The following is a 22967-nucleotide window of genomic DNA, read 5'->3' as shown; positions in this document are numbered from 1 at the left end:
TTTCTTTGCATGTTTTCCAACTGAAGGCAGAGAAAGTTGGATTATCTCTCTAACTATATCTTAAAAAATTAATTTGGATAATACGTTCATATTCACATCAACTGCTGCATGATAGAAGAGTTCCATGCAGACTGTGTTAAAAACATATGTTTTGGACTTCCCTGGTGGCACAGCGGTTAAGAATCGCCTGCCAATGCAGAGGACATGGGTTCGAGCCCTGGTCTGGGAAGATCCCACATGCCGCGGAGCAACTAAGCCTGTGTGTCACAACTACCGAGCCTGCGCTCTAGAGCCCACGAGCCACAACTACTGAAGCCCACACGCCTAGAGCCTGTGCTCTGCAACAAGAGAAGCCACAGCAATGAGAAGCCCATGCACCGCATTGAAGAGTGGCCCCCACTCACCGCAACCAGAGAAAGCCAGTGCTCAGCAATGAAGACCCAATGCAGCCATAAATAAATAAATAAATAAACAAAAAAAACATGTTTCTCCACTATTCAACTAAGACAAAAAAAAAAAAAGACAATACAGAGGAACAACAACAATATGAGCGTTTTCTTAAGCTTGAAGGACCCCATATTGATTTTGGTTGCTGTCCCAAAGCATAAATAGCTTCCTCAAGACTCCTGACAAGTGCCTCCCAACTCTAATGCCTGCACAGATGGAGAAACCACTCCTTACTATCTTCTTTTCATCATCACTTACTTTTATTGACCAAATCTGCTTCCCTCTAATTCCCCAACAGGAAAGGTATTTCCTTCACTGTTTCAAAAAGGCACACAAACTAATGAGGCACTGTATCTGCTAAATATAGTAACATCAAGTTTTATTTAATGAAGTTTTGTCAATAATAGCTTCTGGCTTCTATGTCATTAATGCTAACAACTGAGCCTTCACTTTCTCCACTATGATTTTCCTAAAACAACTCAAGACATATGCATACTGATATAAAGACAACTCTTCGAGCCCCAACTACTGAGCCCGCATGCCACAACTACTGAAGCCCACACACCTAGAGCCCACGCTCCTTAACAAGAGAAGCCACAGCAATGAGAAGCCCGTGCACCGCAACGAAGAGCAGCCCCCGCTCGCTGCAACTAGAGAAAGCCCACGCGCAGTAACGAAGACCCAACACAGCCAAAAATAAATAAATAATTTATTAAACCACCAAAAAATGTGTTTCTCCACTATTCAATTAAGACAAAAAAAAAAAAAAACACAATACAGAGGAATAACAACAACATGAGGAGCATTTTCTTAAGCTTGAAGGACCCCAGATTGAATTTCGTTGCTGTCCCAAAGCATAAATAGCTTCCTCAAGACTCCTGACAAGTGCCTCCCAACTCTAATGCCTGCACAGATGGAGAAACCACTCCTTACTATCTTCTTTTCATCATCACTTACTTTTATTGACCAAATCTGCTTCCCTCTAATTTCCCAACAGGAAAGGTATTTCCTTCACTGTTTCAAGAAGGCATACAAACTAATGAGGCACTATATCTACTAAATATAGTAACATCAAGTTTTATTTAACGAAGTTTTGTCAATAATAGCTTCTGGCTTCTATGTCATTAATGCTAACAACTGAGCCTTCACTTTCTCCACTATGATTTTCCTAAAACAACTCAAGACATACGCATATTAATATAAAGACAACTCTTCAATATTAACATTCCTTCACAAACTTCAGTTCGTCCTCGTTCTATCACCTTAAAACAGTACTATTTTAGGAATTTCTTTTTTAGTTTAGAGGAAATATTGTTTAAAGTTGGTGTGTAAATGGTCTGAAAGGCACAACTTACGTGAAGAGTTTGATAGTAGGCTTCTTTCATTTCTTCACTGCTGAGCTTTACTTCTTTCAATTTAGGGGCTGGAACTTGATCATGGCCAATAAAAGACATAACCAGAATGTGTTTCTTTAGTAGCACAACTGTTGGACAAGGAATTCCAGCTCTCTGCATTCTATACAGAAAGAAATGATTAAGAATGTAAAGATCAGAAGGAGAGGAAATTTCATTTATTCAACAAATATCTAACGAGGTCCTGCAATGAGGGGGCACTATGTTGTAATCTGGGGAATGCTGGAAGGCAAAGGCAGTAAGAATAGCCTCTGCCCTCACGGAGCCTGCGGCCTGGTGAAAACAATAGACAAGTGAGAAGATGATTACAGTGCAATGTGGTACATGCACTGGCAGAGGTGGGGGTAGGAGGCATCAAGGAAGAAGCAGGCAAATAGGAATAAGCCAGGTTCAAACTGTGGGAAGACGCTGTGGGGAGATGCTGTGGAGATGCACAGAGGAGTCCAGGAGCACAGTCCATGCGGGGAGTGTGTATAAATCAACACAGCTGGATCATGAGTAGGAGGAAGGGCAATGTGGGTTTAGGCTACAGAGACAGGCAGGCTCCACATCGCAAGATGACTTTGAACTTTACACCAAAGACTATGGGAGCCGCTGAAAAATTTTAAGAAAGGCAGTGATGAGATCTTACTAATCCAGAAAAGAGATTGGAGGGCAGCAAGACCTCTTAGGAAATTATTCTAATTAGAAGTCCTACTAAGTAGACGACTTTTGCAGCTAATAAACATAGATAATTACTTTTGAAAGAAAACATCCTTAGGAAAAGCAAACTAAAATTAAAAGCTTTCATGGTTCAGATGTGGGCAGGTTTGTATGTTAAAAAAGATTATTAATTTCTTGGTTGACAAAACAAATTCCTTGATAAATTCTGTGTAAAGAATTGAGAAACAAGTCTAATAAATTAAAGCAAAATGCAATTTGACTGGTAAATCCCTGCCCTCACCAAATGAACAAACATTAGATGGAATAAACATTTTCTGAAACAAAAAAGGAAATCATTATTTGTAATATGCCTAACTGGAAACTGGAAAAGATAGCGTTTAGATATATAACAAAGTATCTTCAGTTGAAAATGACTTAATTTCCCTCAAACTTTACTGAGGAAAGAAAAACAAAATGGATTTTTCATCCTACAAGTATGAATTCAGGTTATATACATGGAAATGTTTTCTTACAGAAACTCTCCTTAAGCACTAGAATTTCAAGGCCTTTCCTACTTTCTATAAATGAATTTAAAAGAAAGTGTGGGTTTTTTGCCTGGCTGGTAGGCCTAATACAAACAGGTGATCACCCAAGATGACTTCTAGCACAATGATTTTCTTTACCTTGTGAGATTGTGCATTTCTTTTTCTGCCCACATGCGGATGATCTTACGTGGATTTAGTTTACTGAAGCGATCTTTAAACCTGAAATCATCTTTAATATATTTGTCACGATTCTTAAACTCATTAAGGGTTGTTTTAAATACCTTGATGGCACATTCTGTAGGTATAACTTTACTATCTTCCTTTTCATCCTCCATGCTAAGTGGAAGAAACAAACATTAAGTCAGTTCAAGTCGCCAGATAACAAAACAATTTCAAAATAAAGATTTTATGACATAAAAGTGGATCTGCCTTCTCTGAGAATGTCAAGCCTTGGGTTGTTTTTTTTTTTTTAAGCCTTCAAGTTTGAGGTCTTAAGAAAACCCTAGGTTTTAGCTTTTTTAATAAAGCACTTTCAAATAAATTCTCAACAGTTTTCAACAACCCATATTATAATCTTCATTTAATGACTATGGAATTAAACTTGAGGAACAGTGAAGACCTATACACTTTAAAATAAGCTATGGTCTGCCTGGGATGGGTTCAGAGGCAAAACTCAATGGAAGGGAACAAAAGAGTCTAGACAACGCTTAGGATGCTAATTCACAACAGCAAGCCACTGAGAGGGTCTGAATCATGGTGGTGGCAGTGCAAACAAAAGGGGGAAGGTGGAAGGAGAGACAAGATTTACCTTTGAACCTCTGAAGGGATGTTAATCTGGAAAAGAAAGGAACTATATCTAGAGCACAGAATCTGACTCAAACTCCCAATCCCCTCCTTCTGGTACCATATTTTCCCAGCAGACTCCTCCTCCTCCAGGTAGCCTCAGAAGGCTACAGTACACACTCTAACTGGTTCTAAGTAACGCCCTCTCTTCCTAACTGCCTTCTCTTCCTAAGAAGTGTGACTTAGCTCCATGGCTTTAGATATCATCTAAATACAGATAACTGCTACATTTCTATCCTTAGTCCTGACTTTCTCCAGAAATTCAGGCCCATTTATTTCATCCCTACTCGACTTCAGTTGGAGGTCGAGAAGGCATCTCAAACTTATCATGCCCAAAACAGAATTCCTGATAACTGTACCCTAAACCTGCCTATCCCCAGTCTCTCACCTCAGTAAATGGCACCACCCAGCTGCTCTAGCCAAGAATCTATCCTCTCACACCCCACATCCAATCCAACAGCACAGACTGTCCACTCTCACCTTCTAAACACACCTCACCTTCGAAACCTTCATCAGAGGTTCCCCTGTCCTACAGATAAAAAGCAGTCAACCAGTCACTATGACATCACCCTATTTTATCTATTTGCGTAGCACATATCTGATAGTCCTGGAAGGGGACTGAAGGGAGGGGTGGGGAGGAAGCACATTCTATGAGAGCAGGGACCTTCCTTGTACCATACATTGCTGTAGCCCCAGCACCTAGAAGAGCCTGGAACACGGAAGCTGCACAAATACTTGGTGAATGAATGAACCAATTTTCAGGGAGACAGACTAGAGATCCTTTACAAGGAAGAAATTCCCAATAATTTAAAGATGTTATAATAGACGTCTTTGGATTTTGAGATGGTAAGTTTCCTGTCACTGAAATAATTTAACCATAGGTAGATGAGGCCCTATCAAAAACACCACTTAGGAGATCCCTAACTTGGAAGGTCTCTAGGATAAAATCTAATTTGTAAGATTCATCTCGTCATTCTCTTACTAAAAAACCTTCTGTGTTTCTCACTACATTACACATCCCTCTGCTTAGCTTTTAAGGTCCTCACCAATTTCTGGTTTGCTTACACAGTTTTACATCTTATTACCTCTACATATATACCTTCTAATTTCCTCACTGACAAATCTTATCACCTAAATTTAAATCCTCCCATTTTCAGCACCCCCTCCCCCACCCCATCTTTTTTTTTTTTTTTTTTTTTTTAAAGAATTAAACTTTACAGATAAAGCTGAAGTTCCCTTTGATTATTTACCACCCCGGTAGTTTCAGTCCCCATTCCAACTCTTTAGAGACAATCACAATCATCAATAGTAGCCTTCTAGTCTTTTTAAAAAGATACACACACATACGTAAGTATCCACAAACATACATTTTTAAAAAACCATCGGGGCTTCCCTGGTGGCACAGTGGTTGAGAGTCCACCTGCCGATGCAGGGGACACGGGTTTGTGCCCCGGTCAGGAAGGATCCCACGTGCCGCGGAGCGGCTGGGCCCGTGAGCCATGGCCACTGAGCCTGAGCGTCCGGAGCCTGTGCTCCGCAACGGGAGAGGCCACAACAGTGAGAGGCCCGCGTACCGCAAAAAACCCACCATGTATGTTACATTCTGTATAACTAAAAATTTAAATAGATATACTGCATATATTCTGCAACTAGCTTTTTACACTCAGTACTGGGGGGTGGGGAGGGTTGTCTTTTTTTTTTTTTTAACCTATTTTTAAAATCCAGGTTGAGATCCAACTTCATCATGACCTCTTCCTTGAATGTGACTGGAAATGGTCTTCTGTTCTCTATTCCTATCCCGAGGTCTCACTTGTCTAACTGCATACTCTATTACGTATTATCTTTAATGGACCATAACGGTTCTTACTGTAACGTTCTCCTCTTGGCTATACCATAAGCTCTTTGACAGAAGAAAACATGTTATACACTTACTCCCTGAAAAATCTAGAACATGTTACTATTCAAATAACTGTTGATTACTTGGCCAACCTGAGAGTGACAGAACCCAGAAGAGCTTTGCGGCAGGCAGAACCTAAAATGGCCCCCAAGATCCCAGCCCCTGGTGTACAACCCTGTATAAGCCCCTCCCTTTGAGTGTGGGAGGGATAGCCACTCCCTTGAAGAGCTTACATTATATGGCAAAGGTGATGGTATAGTGCCCAGGATTACATTCCATTGTCTAAGACTCAGTCTCAGTAGACTGAAGGCAGAGAGTCTCCCGCCGGTTTTGAAGAAGTAACCTGCTGTATGAAAGGGCTACATGACCAGGACCTGCAGGGGCCTCTAGGAGCTGAGAGCAGCCCCTGGCTGACAGCCAACCAAAAAGTGGAGATCTCTGTCCTACAGCTGCAGGGAACTGAACTGTGCCAAGGGAAGAGGAACCTATGTCCAGAAAGGAATGCAGCCCAGCTGACACGCAGATTGCAGCCCTGGGAAAGCCTGAGCAGAGAACCCAGCTAAGCCGTGCCTGCCCGAACTTCTGATCAACAGGAACCATGAGATAATAAATAGGTGTTGTTTTAAGTTGCTAAATCTGTGGTAACTTGTTATGTAGCAGAGAAAACTAACATACACTTTAAAAAATATTTACTCTCAGTTGCTGAAAACCAAATGCTCTCTAGCTTTAATTTACAAATGCCAAAGTACAGATAACAATACCAATTCCACCAGAAGGAAAGGGAGCTCATTCATTATATCAAAGTATCATTAAGTAAAACAGAAAATGGAAGAGGCTAAACAAGGCAATTGACAAGAAAAAGAAACTTAAGAGGCCAATACACTCAAAAAAAAAAACTTAACCATAATTAAATAAATGCACATCAAAATATTAAAAAGGTACTTTTCATCTTTCACACTGACAAAAAAAAGTATTGTTTGATAAGACTAGGCACTGATGAGGATGAGGGAAACAGGCTCATACTGCTGGTGGTAGCATAAACTGGTTAACTTTCTCATAGGGCAATCTGGCAATACCTACTGACATTCAGAATGTACGCAACCTGAGGATTTGACTAGCTCGTAGAGAAAATTGCATCTGCCCTACCGTTAAAATGTAAACACAAATTCGAGATTTCTGGTCTTTGGTGTGACATACAAGAAAAAAATTTTTCTTTAGTTTTTAATAAAGAAATCAAGAAACATTGCTTGCTACAATAGCCAGCACAGAGGCCCAAACAGTGAGTAAAATCTGGTACTCTCCATTCAATAAGACCTTCCACTGTTTAACAGAAAGGGGAAAAAATGCATGTAGTCTTTGCCCCAGAAATTTTAAATGTTAGGAATTTAGCTTAAGGATTTATTTGCAAAAGTACACCAAAGTATACGTACAAAGATATTCCTATATATTCACAAAATGGAATGTTCTACTATAAAACTGGTATGATATAAACCAGTAATATAAAAGGATATAAGATATATTAACTGAAAAATGAAGATGCTGAATGCAGAATATAATCTCTTTTGTACAAACAAAATAAGAAATACATGCATAAAAATTTCTGGAAGGCTAGACTAAAAACTATTAGTTGCCCTTAGAGGAAAAACCTGTGGGGCGACAGTTGGTAAGATGAAGGCTACCTTCATTTTAATCCTTTCTGTACAGTTTAATTTCTACCATGAGCAATCTTTCATTTTAAAATAATTTGTGCAATTAAGTTATGTTTGCCTGGTCTCAGGGAATGCTCAATTGAAATTTGGAAAGAGGGCAACAGAGCTTAAAGCCAGAAAAAAATAAATGTTTACTAAAATTAATATATACCAGGTATTATAAAACATGATTTCATTTACCCCCAACAAAATCGTATGAGGTAAGGGTCAGGTTTTTTTTGTTTGTTTGTTTGCTTGTTTGCGGTACGCGGGCCTCTCATGTTGTGGCCTCTCCCGTTGCGGAGCACAGGCTCCGGACGCACAGACTCAGCAGCCATGGCTCATGGGCCCAGCCGCGGGGGCACGAACCCATGTCCCCTGCATCGGCAGGCGGACTCTCAACCACTGCACCACCAGGGAAGCCCAAGGGTCAGTTTTTAAATGACATTTAGTAAATTGCTCCAGATCACGTTGCTTGAAAAACGTTGAGCCATTTTATCCTAAAATTCATTTTATCCCTTTCATTTCGGAACTTAGTATAATTCAATACATAATTATATGTATATGTCTCATTTAGAAAGGGAGACTAGTTAAATAAGAAAACCAAAGACAAGAACTTGCCCAATAATTGTTTGAATCCCCTTAAGTATACAATAAATACCTTCTAAACGTAAAAAAAAACTAGAATAATCTGTAATCTATTTTAACATTTTTGTTTATAAATAATGTTCAGGTAAAGGAATAGCTGAGCTAGTAAGCCTTGCTGAACTAGTAAGACTTCAAAGCTAAGTAACCAGATGACTTCATATTCCTGGCTTCAGCACGTCCTTTCAACAGCATCCACGTTTAAAATTTTTTCTCTTCCTCATACCATCCTTTACTCAACTAAGCCCTCACAACAAAAGAAAAGTGGGTAAGCTCTAAAATGGTATAAGATCTTTAAAGACATTACTTTAAATAAGGAAATCATTATTAAAAGGGTAGGAACTGGTAACTGATCTAAGTATGGCCCTCCCAATCTGGTACCAAAGGGTCCCACAGTGGAAAGACGTGGGTTTTGAGGCAAACTCAGGTTCAGATTTTGCTATGCCACTTACAGCTGCCTGTATGTTATGGTATAATTACAATAATGTGAAATATAATATATTCAAAGAAAAAAGACTGGAGGAGTCTATACAAAATCATTAATGGTTATCTCTGGATGGCAGAATTGGGATGACTGTCGGTTTTTGGGGTTTTTTTTTTTGGCTGCACCGCACAGCTTGCAGGATCTCAGTTCCCCGACCAGGGATTGAACCTGGGCCACAGCAGTGAAAGAGCTGAATCCTAACCACTAGACCACCAGGGAACTCCTCTGGTTGTGTTTTTCTCTATACATTCCTATATTGCTGAGACTTCCTACAATAACACTTTAAAAATTACTGTTTGCCATGCAGAATGAACTCTGATTTTGTATAAATCCATTAATATCAGGGAGAAGGGGCTAAGCTTTTCTTGATATGATGGTATTGTATTTTGCTCATTTACCTCCCTCCATATGCATGAAAGACAACAGATTCCTTTCCTGTACTAATACAGCCAGTGATTGTCTCCAACATTCCACAGTTGACCATTTTATACATAAGTAAACGTGTCTTAGGATCAACTGCTTTTTCCTGCAAAAGATAAAGCACTGTAAGTGAAAATAACTGGCAATCACAAAACATTTTCTGAGCCATTTCTAATATCTAACATTCAAAATATACATTTTTTAACCTTTATTATTAATTTACCTAGGTGTATATACAACAGGCTCTTAAAAGAGTGCTGTCAAGATACAATTCATTTCTGCAACTCTAATGTCTTTGAAAGTGAATATCTAAAAGAACCATTAAAAATCAGACTCTAGCTTAGTCAAAATTTTATCTCCAAAGTTTAAACAGCTCTCCTAATGTACTCACCATTAGTTTGCTTTTCTAAAGGTTTAAAAATTATTCTCAAGATATTATATACTATCTTTGTTAAGGTAAAACATTATAGACTATAAGAGGCCAATACACTCAAAAAAAAAAAAACTTAACCATAATTAAATAAATGCACATCAAAATATTAAAAAGGTACTTTTCATCTTTCACACTGACAAAAAAAAGTATTGTTTGATAAGACTAGGCACTGATGAGGATGAGGGAAACAGGCTCATACTGCTGGTGGTAGCATAAACTGGTTAACTTTCTCATAGGGCAATCTGGCAATACCTACTGACATTCAGAATGTACGCAACCTGAGGATTTGACTAGCTCGTAGAGAAAATTGCATCTGCCCTACCGTTAAAATGTAAACACAAATTCGAGATTTCTGGTCTTTGGTGTGACATACAAGAAAAAAATTTTTCTTTAGTTTTTAATAAAGAAATCAAGAAACATTGCTTGCTACAATAGCCAGCTCAGAGGCCCAAACAGTGAGTAAAATCTGGTACTCTCCATTCAATAAGACCTTCCACTGTTTAACAGAAAGGGGAAAAAATGCATGTAGTCTTTGCCCCAGAAATTTTAAATGTTAGGAATTTAGCTTAAGGATTTATTTGCAAAAGTACACCAAAGTATACGTACAAAGATATTCCTATATATTCACAAAATGGAATGTTCTACTATAAAACTGGTATGATATAAACCAGTAATATAAAAGGATATAAGATATATTAACTGAAAAATGAAGATGCTGAATGCAGAATATAATCTCTTTTGTACAAACAAAATAAGAAATACATGCATAAAAATTTCTGGAAGGCTAGACTAAAAACTATTAGTTGCCCTTAGAGGAAAAACCTGTGGGGCGACAGTTGGTAAGATGAAGGCTACCTTCATTTTAATCCTTTCTGTACAGTTTAATTTCTACCATGAGCAATCTTTCATTTTAAAATAATTTGTGCAATTAAGTTATGTTTGCCTGGTCTCAGGGAATGCTCAATTGAAATTTGGAAAGAGGGCAACAGAGCTTAAAGCCAGAAAAAAATAAATGTTTACTAAAATTAATATATACCAGGTATTATAAAACATGATTTCATTTACCCCCAACAAAATCGTATGAGGTAAGGGTCAGGTTTTTTTTGTTTGTTTGTTTGCTTGTTTGCGGTACGCGGGCCTCTCATGTTGTGGCCTCTCCCGTTGCGGAGCACAGGCTCCGGACGCACAGACTCAGCAGCCATGGCTCATGGGCCCAGCCGCGGGGGCACGAACCCATGTCCCCTGCATCGGCAGGCGGACTCTCAACCACTGCACCACCAGGGAAGCCCAAGGGTCAGTTTTTAAATGACATTTAGTAAATTGCTCCAGATCACGTTGCTTGAAAAACGTTGAGCCATTTTATCCTAAAATTCATTTTATCCCTTTCATTTCGGAACTTAGTATAATTCAATACATAATTATATGTATATGTCTCATTTAGAAAGGGAGACTAGTTAAATAAGAAAACCAAAGACAAGAACTTGCCCAATAATTGTTTGAATCCCCTTAAGTATACAATAAATACCTTCTAAACGTAAAAAAAAACTAGAATAATCTGTAATCTATTTTAACATTTTTGTTTATAAATAATGTTCAGGTAAAGGAATAGCTGAGCTAGTAAGCCTTGCTGAACTAGTAAGACTTCAAAGCTAAGTAACCAGATGACTTCATATTCCTGGCTTCAGCACGTCCTTTCAACAGCATCCACGTTTAAAATTTTTTCTCTTCCTCATACCATCCTTTACTCAACTAAGCCCTCACAACAAAAGAAAAGTGGGTAAGCTCTAAAATGGTATAAGATCTTTAAAGACATTACTTTAAATAAGGAAATCATTATTAAAAGGGTAGGAACTGGTAACTGATCTAAGTATGGCCCTCCCAATCTGGTACCAAAGGGTCCCACAGTGGAAAGACGTGGGTTTTGAGGCAAACTCAGGTTCAGATTTTGCTATGCCACTTACAGCTGCCTGTATGTTATGGTATAATTACAATAATGTGAAATATAATATATTCAAAGAAAAAAGACTGGAGGAGTCTATACAAAATCATTAATGGTTATCTCTGGATGGCAGAATTGGGATGACTGTCGGTTTTTGGGGTTTTTTTTTTTGGCTGCACCGCACAGCTTGCAGGATCTCAGTTCCCCGACCAGGGATTGAACCTGGGCCACAGCAGTGAAAGAGCTGAATCCTAACCACTAGACCACCAGGGAACTCCTCTGGTTGTGTTTTTCTCTATACATTCCTATATTGCTGAGACTTCCTACAATAACACTTTAAAAATTACTGTTTGCCATGCAGAATGAACTCTGATTTTGTATAAATCCATTAATATCAGGGAGAAGGGGCTAAGCTTTTCTTGATATGATGGTATTGTATTTTGCTCATTTACCTCCCTCCATATGCATGAAAGACAACAGATTCCTTTCCTGTACTAATACAGCCAGTGATTGTCTCCAACATTCCACAGTTGACCATTTTATACATAAGTAAACGTGTCTTAGGATCAACTGCTTTTTCCTGCAAAAGATAAAGCACTGTAAGTGAAAATAACTGGCAATCACAAAACATTTTCTGAGCCATTTCTAATATCTAACATTCAAAATATACATTTTTTAACCTTTATTATTAATTTACCTAGGTGTATATACAACAGGCTCTTAAAAGAGTGCTGTCAAGATACAATTCATTTCTGCAACTCTAATGTCTTTGAAAGTGAATATCTAAAAGAACCATTAAAAATCAGACTCTAGCTTAGTCAAAATTTTATCTCCAAAGTTTAAACAGCTCTCCTAATGTACTCACCATTAGTTTGCTTTTCTAAAGGTTTAAAAATTATTCTCAAGATATTATATACTATCTTTGTTAAGGTAAAACATTATAGACTATTAAGTTATATTTATAACATATAATAACATATAATAACATATTTATAATGTCATGACAGGAAACAACTTTTCATATGCAATGTAAACTATACAGTCCGAATTAATTATGACCACTGAAATGTTAGTTTTGAATAAGTGATTAATAACCACTACATGAAATCGGAAAAGTCAAATGGCAAAGTTACTTGGGTTTTATTTACATCTTTGATTTGAGAAGTCAATCTCATGAAAAAAATATCAAACATGAAGTTTCACCTTGTTTTTCCCCCAAACATGAAGTTTTCTAATATGAATCTTTCCACTAAAAAAACAGAAACAAAAACGTTAAGAATACTTACTGCAGTAGAATGCTCCTTTTTCTCATGGAGGCGGGCACTTCGACGTTCTTCTGAGTAGGCATGTTGTTTTAAAGCATTGAAAACATGGTTTGATAGCTTTAAATCCATTCCAATTCCATCTCCTACCTGAAACCCAGGTGCAAACTGCCAAAAAGAAGAAGAAAAATTAGCATCTGAGTACTTTAAAATGGGGACAGTGAAAACAAAAAACAATGAGAAAATCAGTTTTACATGGACTGGGTTTTCTACTCAATAGATGATAATGCTATGAAAGCAGAACCCACAGGTATTACAGAGGAAAAAAAGCAAAATAACTCACTGGTAAGCCCAATAGAAAGGGAAACAAGGCTTTTTAAGAAACTGTATCCCAAAGGAAGGGAGGCTTTATTATATGCATAGAAAACATCCAAACACATATGGCTGCCATATTAGACAGCACTGACACAGAACATTTCTATTATCACAGAAGGTTCTACTGGACAGGGTTGTTCTAGAGTCAGATCTGGATTATTTCTAGAATATGTTTACTTAACAAGTATTTGTATTCTAAAGTCTAAATGTTTTATATTAACCACAATAGTTATGAAGGAGGAAAAAAATGCCATTTTTCTTTTTCTCCTATTTTTAAAAAATTACATTGTGTTTCTGATTTTGCAGGGGTAGTTCAGGCACAAGATAAAAAATTCAAAAATTATAACAGGGTATACAGTAGAAAGTATTTTTATCTCCCATTCTTATAAAATACCCGAGAAAAAGATAACAATGGTGATCATTGTTATCTTTTTCTCGGGTATTTTATGGAAAATAAGATGCTGAAAAACAAATGTTACTCTCAGAAGAACCACTTCTTAATTTTAGAATCAATGTAAATCAAACTAGTTTTCTTAATATTGATGTAGGATTTTATTCTGAGGTACATTATATTCTCATTAGTGGCTCAGTTTCCATGGTATTGCTATACTGTCATCTAAAATATCTTTAGAAAGGACGAAGGATATTTTTAGAAATTTAAAGATATTGTATTTAGAATGCTATGTTTTTAACTTATTCCAATAAAACTTTTGATTCAGAGTAATACTTCTGTAACTTACATTTTCCATTCTGGCTGTATTCTTTCTCCCACATACTACTTCATCATGTTTGGTGGTGATGTCTTTTCCTTTTCCAATAAAACCCTTTTTGGGAGTAGGAACTGGTTTTGCTAAAGGCGATTAAGACAAGCCAAGTATGTAAAAATAGCAAAGACTAAATTGCTGCATTCACTATTATCTGAAAAAGATATTTGAATCTAACAGTAAATTACCAAATGAGATTCAAAGACAAATATAAAATACTTAGTCTTCCTACATCCCCGTTCTATGCCCCCAGAAAATAAAAGCACTGATACCTGGTCTGTAGGGATCATCACGAGTATCCTGCCAGTCAACCTCATCTTCAGAGCTATCACTGTCTTCATAAGGATGTACTTTTCGATAATTTTCAAAGGAAATGGAAACTTAAAAGGCAAAAATAGTTGAAGATTTATTTAGGGGCACATTACAAGTGTTTTCTACCACCCAATGGAGTTGACACAATAAGGTCATAGTACCTTTGCTATCTCCATTGAATTTTTTTTCTTCACGCCTAAGCTGTGCATCATATTCTCTGTCAAATTCCATCTGTAGCATCTGAGCCAGCATTAGGTCGCTGGAAGTGTCAATGTTTTCTCCAGTAATAAATGGTCCTTCAGCAACGCTATTCAAAATAAAGCAGTATAGACTAATATAATGTGCTTGTATAAAGAGACACTACCAGTTATGGGTGAGATGTGCCTTTTCAGTGTTAACTGTATTGAAGAAACAATGGAAAAAAACTTTACCAAACCCTTCACCCTCTCCTGCCCAGCTGCCCTCTGACCAATAGCAGGCACCTGTGAAAGCACCAACTAGGATTAGAAGAGCTTCAAGAGAAAGCTAAAGGGCCTATAGTAAAAACCAAACAGACCCAAAATTCATTCGTTCTGTGTTCTGATCAAAGGAGAGATAACATATATATGAAAAGATAAACAACAAACATTTGATCAAAACTGTACCCTACTTCACTATTTTTTAATCTATTTGATAATAGAGTTCAACTGTTGCAATGACTAAAACCCAGAGAAACAGAGTGGTTTGCCCAAGATAATACTGAAAACTAGTCACAAAATTAGGACCAAAACCCATGTATCAGTGAACTCCCAATACAGTGCTCTTTCTATTGCACTGCTTTTCTAAATGTATTTCTGAATCATTTGTCATGACAATCACTAACCAAATCCTAAGACTGTTATAACAAGCTGCTAGATAAAATAAGAGTCTCTATGGATTTTACTTACGCAACTTCAGGAAAAGCGGCAGCTTCTTCTTCCAGCTGCAATTCTTTAGCCAACTGTTCACTCATTACATCAGACAAAGAACAAGATATTGTATTTTGAGGGGTAGCCCATGGACACTATAAAAAAAAGGGCAACTGAATTCATAATAATGAACTTAAAGTACTTTCCAAACTTGGAAATAAGGCTATCTTTTGAGAATTAGACTATCTAAATGAACTCAAAAGGAATGCTTACCTTTTTTGCAGAAATCATCTTAAAAGTAAAAATATATCCCAGCTCAAATCTAATCAAAGATAAACCTAAACTACAACAGCCAAAAGCACTCTCTAGCCTGCTTGGTGGGTATGTCCTTATAGCTGAGGGGAAGCACAGGCTACTACTCTAGCATCACTGACTAGCCAATGAGTTCGTGTAATGCCCCTTGTTCTGATTCCATGCTCATCAAGCAACCTTCTGCTTATAGTTTGGCTTCTGGGTAGATTCTCTTACAGGAACAGGCTATACCAACTACTACAATTCAAAGCCCACTTAGAAGTTACACTTCCTTCTAATTTAAGCAGTAAGTCTTCTACATGTAAAAAGTGTGCGGCAGCCCCTTTCAAGACACCTTGGAATATGCCAAAATAAAAACAGCAATAACAAACAATGAATCCTATATTTCTGAACTTTGGAAGCTGAGAAATAGATTCTTGAAACAATACTACTAGAGCAAAGTAATACTCTGTGAGACTCTTCTAGAGCGGCCAGCCACTCAGCCCTCCTCAATGGCATCACCATCTCAGCCCTCTTGAAATACGTACAAACCGTAGGTTTACTTCACAATTCCTAATTTTTGAGGGGGGCAGGCTTTACTTAGCAGCAGCAAATGATTCCATTTGATAGTCTAGTGATTAAGACCGTTAATACTGAATAAGATGTCTAAGTATCTCTTGAACCTGCCCAGCTCTCTATCCCCTTTCCAAGGTATCATCCTCCCATCACCGGGCTACTATAAGAGCCTCCTAACTCATCTTCTGCTTGCTTCCATTCTCCACACCACAGCGTAATGGTTTTTCTAAAACACAGATCTGATTGGTTCAGTTCCTTACTTAAAGCTCTTTATTGTTTTAATGTTTCCCACTGCCTTTAGGATAAAATCCAAACTCATTCCTTAACTATTACTGAGAGTCTAATTTAGAATATAGCATATGATGGTGTTTTGGTCACAAAATTGTTTAATCAAGTTTAGCCAGTACAGGCCCTCTAGTTGGTCTAAGGGCCTGCTGGGGTGACTCCCAGGGATAACTGGGCAACTTACTCTTGCTCCAGTTCCATAACGTTGAAGTTTAGGGATTTATTTGGTTCAAACTGTTAGGGTGAAGCACATAAGGGTGATAAATGATCATTATATTTATGCCTAAGTGAATCAGAATCAAGTTTTATCTAGTCTCACCCCGAGACAGGTGAGATGCCCCCAGCCCTCACCTATACTAGCCTATTGCAGAATTGTTCTGGCCTTGTATAAGGCCAGGCCTGGAAACAACAGGGAGGATTCCTCAAGGTGTGGTATGACTTTCACTGACTCAGATCTTGTCAGCAACTGAGCACTCTCCTGGTGAGGATTTTGAGGTCTGTAATCTTGAAGCTCTCTGTAATCTGGAGAATATAGCTCATCTTTTGGCCACATGACTCTGCTGACTTGCTTCTGCATCTTCTAGGTAGAAGATAAAATGCTACCTCTTAGCCTAGAAATGCTTGGTCTGATCAAAATCCAGGTTCCGAAAGGCAAATAACTATTCTCTAGCTCAGAACTGTCAATCACATTTTGCAATGACTAACAGTAGCATAACAGGCACCACGGGGATATTCTCTATATTGGCTAAATACACCTAACTTACATAGATTAAGTGACACACTGGAGTACTTGCAATATCATCCCCATTTTATAGATTCAGAAACTGAGCCACAGAAAAGTTTTTTAACCCAAGATAACACTGTTGATGGAAGTGCTGAGATTTGAACCAAGGCAGTAGGGCTTAAGAGGCTGCACTCTCAGTGTTTTGCTATACTGCTTCCCTAAGCACCTTGGCCTGGGATGGGAGAAGCAAATTGCTGTACTGCCTGCAGTCTAAAATCCAAATTTCTCAGTAAGGAATGCCCTTCACAGCTTGACCTAATTTATCCTTCCAGTCTTGACTCTCACCTATCCCATACTCTGGCAACACTAATTAAATGCTAAATGTGGCATACTTTCACCCTTCCATGCCTTTCACCCCTCACACATCCCCTCCTCTCTCAAAGGTTTTTCTTCCTTCTCTATTTCGCCCAATTAAGTGTCAGCTCTTCCATAGGGTTATCTCAGTTTTATCAGACAAAATTAGATCCTTTCCTTTATCTTCCCATATCAGTGTTAGATAGTTAAATGCATCAGCCACAACACAGCAAGAGCCCCTTGAAGGGCAAGGAAGGTCTTCTCATTCTCAGAGTCCAGTGTAGAGCTTCAGACATAAAGAGGCATTCAAGTATGTACTGAACAAGATGTGCCAAAAGGAAACCCGGAGATATCTCATGGAACTGCCAGGCTGTGCCTAGGCGGTAGAGGTCTGGTGCCTTTCTACACCCCTCCTATTTTAAAGTCCTTCTCTCCACCTTGCAGTCAGCCGCTTTGCCCACCCATTTCTTCTGTTTTGTTTTTGGCCGTGCCACATGGCATATGGGACCTTAGTTCCCCAACCTCGGATGGAACCCGTGCCCCCTGCAGTGGAAGTTCAGAGTCTTAGCCACTGGACCACCAGGGAAGTCCCTGCCCACTCACTTCTGATGCTTCTAGTCTCTTGCCAGCAGTCCATCAATTCTAAGGTGTTAAAACATCAGTGGAAAATCTCTCGGAGAGGCAAAAATCAGAGGCAGTAACTGTTATTTTGTGGCAGAGATTTGCCTACCCCCACGATAGACTGAATCAGAAAGGGAAACACATAGAAACCAAGAGGGCACCAAGACACCCTAACTGCCCACTCCTACTCACCTTGCTCCTCGGAGCCTCAGACTCTAGAGCTGTACTTCCCTGCACCTCTGCTGACAGGCTCAGCTGGGCAACCTCACACTGAGACAATTTCCTTGGGTGGGATAAATAAGTAAAGACTTCCGAAAGTGTGCCAACTTCTATACTTTGAAATCAAATCCAAACTCTTCAAACCAGTAGCCAAAATCCCTCCATAAAATGTTCTGGGCTGGAGGGAGAGCTGCCGGGCAGGGACAGTCCTCCACAGGCACAAGCGGTTCACCACCCTGAGGGGGGCTTAGAAAAGGCACTGGGGGCTCCTCCCACAAATGGGCACCAGGGGGTGTACAGGGGGGATTCCTGTGTCGTCGTCTTGCAACTCTTCAGTAAGTCAAACACTCCTTGTGAACAGAGAAACTCTGCCAAATGTTTAAATAATAATAAATCTAAGGAGATAAGAGTAAAAGGCCCTTCATCATCTTGCTCTATCCTAGCGATCCAACGTCCTTTCCCACTACTCCCTTCACCAACATAAACTTCCCACTGCATCAAGATCTGATGGGAAACTCCACACAATCCTTTCCAGTTAGTTATTCTGCTTTAAATGACATCTATCAAGCCCATCACTAGCTCCCTGATTCCGGTTTGCTGAAGACCCCTCACCCACCGTTTTCCTCTCCTCTGGGAAACTGCCGCAACTAAACTCAGCAACTTGGGGTCATAACAACTACCATTCTCCCACATCTGGCTGGCTGCAGATTAGTGGGAAATCATTCCCTCTTCCTTCTACTCCTAAAGATGCATCCCCAGCTGCCCATCCCACTTTTTTTTTTAAGGTTTTACTGCACACAACTATGGGGAAAGAATCAAGTAAACTGAAAAAAAAAAAAAAAAAAAAAAAAAAAAGCAAACATGAAGGAGGCACATAATAAAACAAATTCGGTCCTCAACTTGAAGCAAGTCAACAGAACCATAACCCCACAGGAAGGTCCCTTTTCTGCTCATGCATGCAGGTAGAAGACATAATCTAGGCAAAATATTTAAGTGGGTAATTTTACTTCTCAAAACAAGGATCTCTGCAAAACGTGATCTGGGTCTGTACAACAACACTAATCTTTTTTTTTTTAAACTTTCAATTTTAGAGTATTTTTAGATTTACAGAAAAATTACAAAGATTGTACAGAGTCCCCAGATATCCCATACCCAGCTTCCCCGTATTAATACTGTACATTTGTCACAATTAATGAACCAAATCATTATTATTAACTAAAGTGCATACTTCATTCAGATTTCCTTAGTTTTCCCCTAACGTCCCTCTTCTATTCCAGGATACCATCCAGGATACCATATAACATATAGCTATCATGTCTCCTTAGGCTCCTCTTGGCTGTGAGTTTCTCAGACTCTGTTTTTGGCGACCTTGACAGTTTTGAGGAGTACCACTAATCCATTTGTTACAGCTCTTTCTAACAGAGCTACACACTTCCTCACTTTTGCCTTCAGTTTGTCAATTCTCCCTTCTTGGAATATTCCCTAAAATTCTTTGTTCATAACAGCAGCTTGGGATTTTGTAACTGGGGACCCCAAGTCCCTTTCAGGGTGTCTAAGAGGTCAAATTTATTCTCATAATAGTTCTAAGATAGTTTTTGTCTTTTCCATTCTCATTCTCTCAAAAGTGTGGAGTGAAGTTTTCCAGAGTCTGTATCACATATGATGGCAGCACTCTGGTGGCTACTAGAATGTGTGCATGTGTATTCTTATGTTTTCTAAAATTTTCAAAGGTAGTAAGTAGGCTGAGGATATAAATGTGCATTTTAAACTATTATATAAATGATGGATAAACAACAAGGTCCTACTGTATAGCACAGGGAATTATATTCAATATCCTGTGATAAACCATAAAGGAAAAGAATATAAAAAGGAATGTATGTTGGGCTTCCCTGGTGGCGCAGTGGTTAAGAATCCGCCTGCCAATGCAGGGACACGGGTTCGAGCCCTGGTCCAGGAAGATCCCACATGCCGCGGAGCAACTAAGCCCGTGCCCCACAACTACTGAGCCTGCACCCTAGAGCCCGTGTGCCACAACTACTGAAGCCCGCACGCCTAGAGCCCGTACTCTGCAACAAGAGAAACCACCGCAACGAGAAGCCCACGCACCGCAACAGAGTAGCACCGCTCGCTGCAACTAGAGAAAGCCCGCGCGCAGCAACGAAGACCCAAAGCAGCCAAAAATAATAAAATAAATAAAATTTTTTAAAAAAAGAATGTATGTATATGTGTAACTAAGTCACTTTGCTGTACAGCAGAAATTAAACACAATTGTAAATCAACTATACTTCAATACTTTTTTAATACATTTTTTAAAATGTGCATTTTTAGAGAAATAAATAAATTTTTTTAAAAAAAGAATGTATGTATATGTGTAACTAAGTCACTTTGCTGTACAGCAGAAATTAAACACAATTGTAAATCAACTATACTTCAATACTTTTTTTAATACATTTTTTAAAATGTGCATTTTTAGAGATTAACTCAGTTTGTTCTTAGTGCGTCTACCATGCTCTTATTACCCATCTTCAATTATGCCTGCTATAATCTACATATTTGTTAAGATAGACTTTCATCATATACTTCAACTAACACATATCACAACAGATTGAAGAAAAAAGGTGCTATGAGAATCCAGCTGTTTTCTATTAAGTCAGACATTAAAGAGATTTGCAAAAATACAAAACAATACTACTCTTCACTAATTTTTTGTTTTGGAAAATAGTTTTTTTTTAATATAAAAATGTTATTTATATTAACATAATCACTTAATAAACATTTTTCAATATCTCAGTTTTAATTTCTGATATGACAAATATCCATAAATATAACCAATATAAACAAAAATTCTTGGAGTCCTCAATGTTTTTTAAGAGTGTAAAGAAGTCCTGATGGAAAAGTTTAGAGAACTGCCAGCCTTTAATATTCTTTCCATTTTCCAAGACTTTCCTCAAACCTCTACCTCCTCCACAAAGGCTTCTATAATCACTTCAGTCTTTCAAGAGGTTAGAGAAGGAAATGATTAAGTAATACTTGTAGCATCTTTCTATGAAAATGCTGTCTTTTCAAAAGAACACCAATAAACCCCAAGATGATTTTTTGTTGAACAATGAAAATGAAATTTTATAGTTCTGATGATGTACACTTAAATGAAAATATGACTGATATCAAATATTTTATTACTGAATTAGTTTTGTAAGTTTGTTCTGAGGTTAGGTATTCTAAGCAACGTTTGTTTCATCTGACATTTTTACAAGCTTTATAGATGCTTACCTGGAGGAATTTAACATGTAAAGTATATATTTACTAGTATCTCTCTACTGATTTCATCCTTTTATGTCTACTCACCTTGGCCTTGTAAACAAAGCCTTGAAAGAAAAAAATACGCAAAGTAACACAGAGATGTAACCACATTTGCCAATGGAATATTTTAGATTCTCTCTACGGTTGTGTAAGAACTTTTATAAAAATTTTCTTTACCTAAAAGCTACTTATTTCCCCCACTTTCTGTTAAGACCTAGTCTGAAGATCTAATAAGAGTCATGAGTGACCCTTTATATGGAACAAATGTTCTGTATTAGCATATAAAGAAGTGCATGAAATGGGTAAAGGTGGTCAAAAGGTAGAAACTTCCAGCTGCAAAATAAATAAGGCATGAGATGTCATACACAGCATGGTGACTATAGTTAATAATCCTGTACTATATATTTGCAAGTTGCTAAGACAGTAAACCTTAAAAGTTCTCATCACGAGAAAAAAAATTGTAATCCTGTATGTTAACCAGACTTATTGGGGTGAGCATTTTGCAGTATATACACATATTGAATCATTATGCTGTACACCTTAAATATGTTGTTATATGTCCATTAAATCAAAAAAGAACCATTATGAAGTTAAAAAAACCTTTACAACCTTAATTTGAGGAACACAAAATCCCAACTGACCCACTTTTGCTTTCAAGTAAACCCTCCATAAAGTGGCAAAAGAACCTTTTCATCCTTCTAATGAAAGTATCATGAAAAGAAGCAGCCTGAAACCAGAAACCAAATGTGAAATAAACATTTCAGTTGGCCATTACAAGGAAAAGCTTAAACGTTAAAACCCACGCAAATGAGAATTTACCGTCTTAACAGTATGTAAACACTTGAGAATTAGCCTGGAGCCGAGGGAGGGTGCGCCTGGATTTATCTTTTACTACTTCAAAAACAAGAAACTGCCCAAGTAGGATAACCACGCTTGCCAAGTTAAGGAAACAGCTTCCTAAACCACCTTTCTGTCGGGCTTTCTGTGTATAACTGGACTGATTCATGTGGCCGGTGAAAAACAAGTTCGCGATTGTTTTCCGTCAAACGTCAGCACCTTTAAGCGAGTCCTGCCCAAATATATGTTACGGAGGTTCAGAAATCAAGGTGTAAAACTAGACGGAGACTCCAAACCGCCCAGGGTGGACTCTGGTAGCCTGTGCCCCTTCCCTGCCTCTCCCATCCCGAGCCCTGCAGCCTCGCCGCCCGTCCCCCGTTCCGAGGTGGTCAGGGTCCCGCCCAGAACTTCCCGAATCGCCTGCGGAGCAGCTTCGGCGCCTGCCATCCTCTCCGGGCCTTCCGAGAGGACAAGCCCAGGAGACTGTGGCAGGTACGTCAGTCCCGACCGCCACTCACCTTGCTGGGTCCCCAGGCCGCTGCCGGCCCGGGCTCAGGGGATGCCACTCCTACCAGATCCATGAAGGGGAAGAAGTCAGCGACGAGAACAGAGCAGAGAGGTAGCAGGACCGGGAAGCAGCCTCCGCCGAGGAGACAGGCAGCGGGGTACGGGCGACGGGGTGCTGGTGCCGGAGCTGAGATGACAGATGGCGGCTGCAGCGGCGGCGGCGGCGACAGCCGCGTCCGGAACTAGATCTCTTCTCTT

General features: G+C 38.8%; 1 protein-coding gene across 1 annotated transcript in view; it reads right to left on the bottom strand.

The window, feature by feature from the left end:
- RIOK3 (RIO kinase 3) overlaps positions 1 to 22967 on the bottom strand; it is a 29827-nt gene extending 6860 nt beyond the window's left edge. The window contains exons 1-9 of the mRNA XM_007127206.4: positions 22721 to 22967; positions 15035 to 15150; positions 14270 to 14415; positions 14069 to 14176; positions 13773 to 13882; positions 12682 to 12825; positions 11848 to 11975; positions 3185 to 3382; positions 1803 to 1962 (exon numbers count right to left, since the gene is read on the bottom strand). Of these exons, the coding sequence (XP_007127268.1) occupies positions 1803 to 1962; positions 3185 to 3382; positions 11848 to 11975; positions 12682 to 12825; positions 13773 to 13882; positions 14069 to 14176; positions 14270 to 14415; positions 15035 to 15150; positions 22721 to 22783 (1173 nt within the window). The 5' untranslated portion in view covers positions 22784 to 22967. The remainder of the gene's footprint in view (positions 1 to 1802; positions 1963 to 3184; positions 3383 to 11847; positions 11976 to 12681; positions 12826 to 13772; positions 13883 to 14068; positions 14177 to 14269; positions 14416 to 15034; positions 15151 to 22720) is intronic.

This window comes from Physeter macrocephalus, chromosome 19 (assembly GCF_002837175.3).
Source record: "Physeter macrocephalus isolate SW-GA chromosome 19, ASM283717v5, whole genome shotgun sequence".
NCBI lineage: Eukaryota > Metazoa > Chordata > Mammalia > Artiodactyla > Physeteridae > Physeter > Physeter macrocephalus.
The sequence above is the reverse complement of the archived record's forward strand: the minus strand, read 5'-3'. Positions and strand labels throughout refer to the sequence as shown.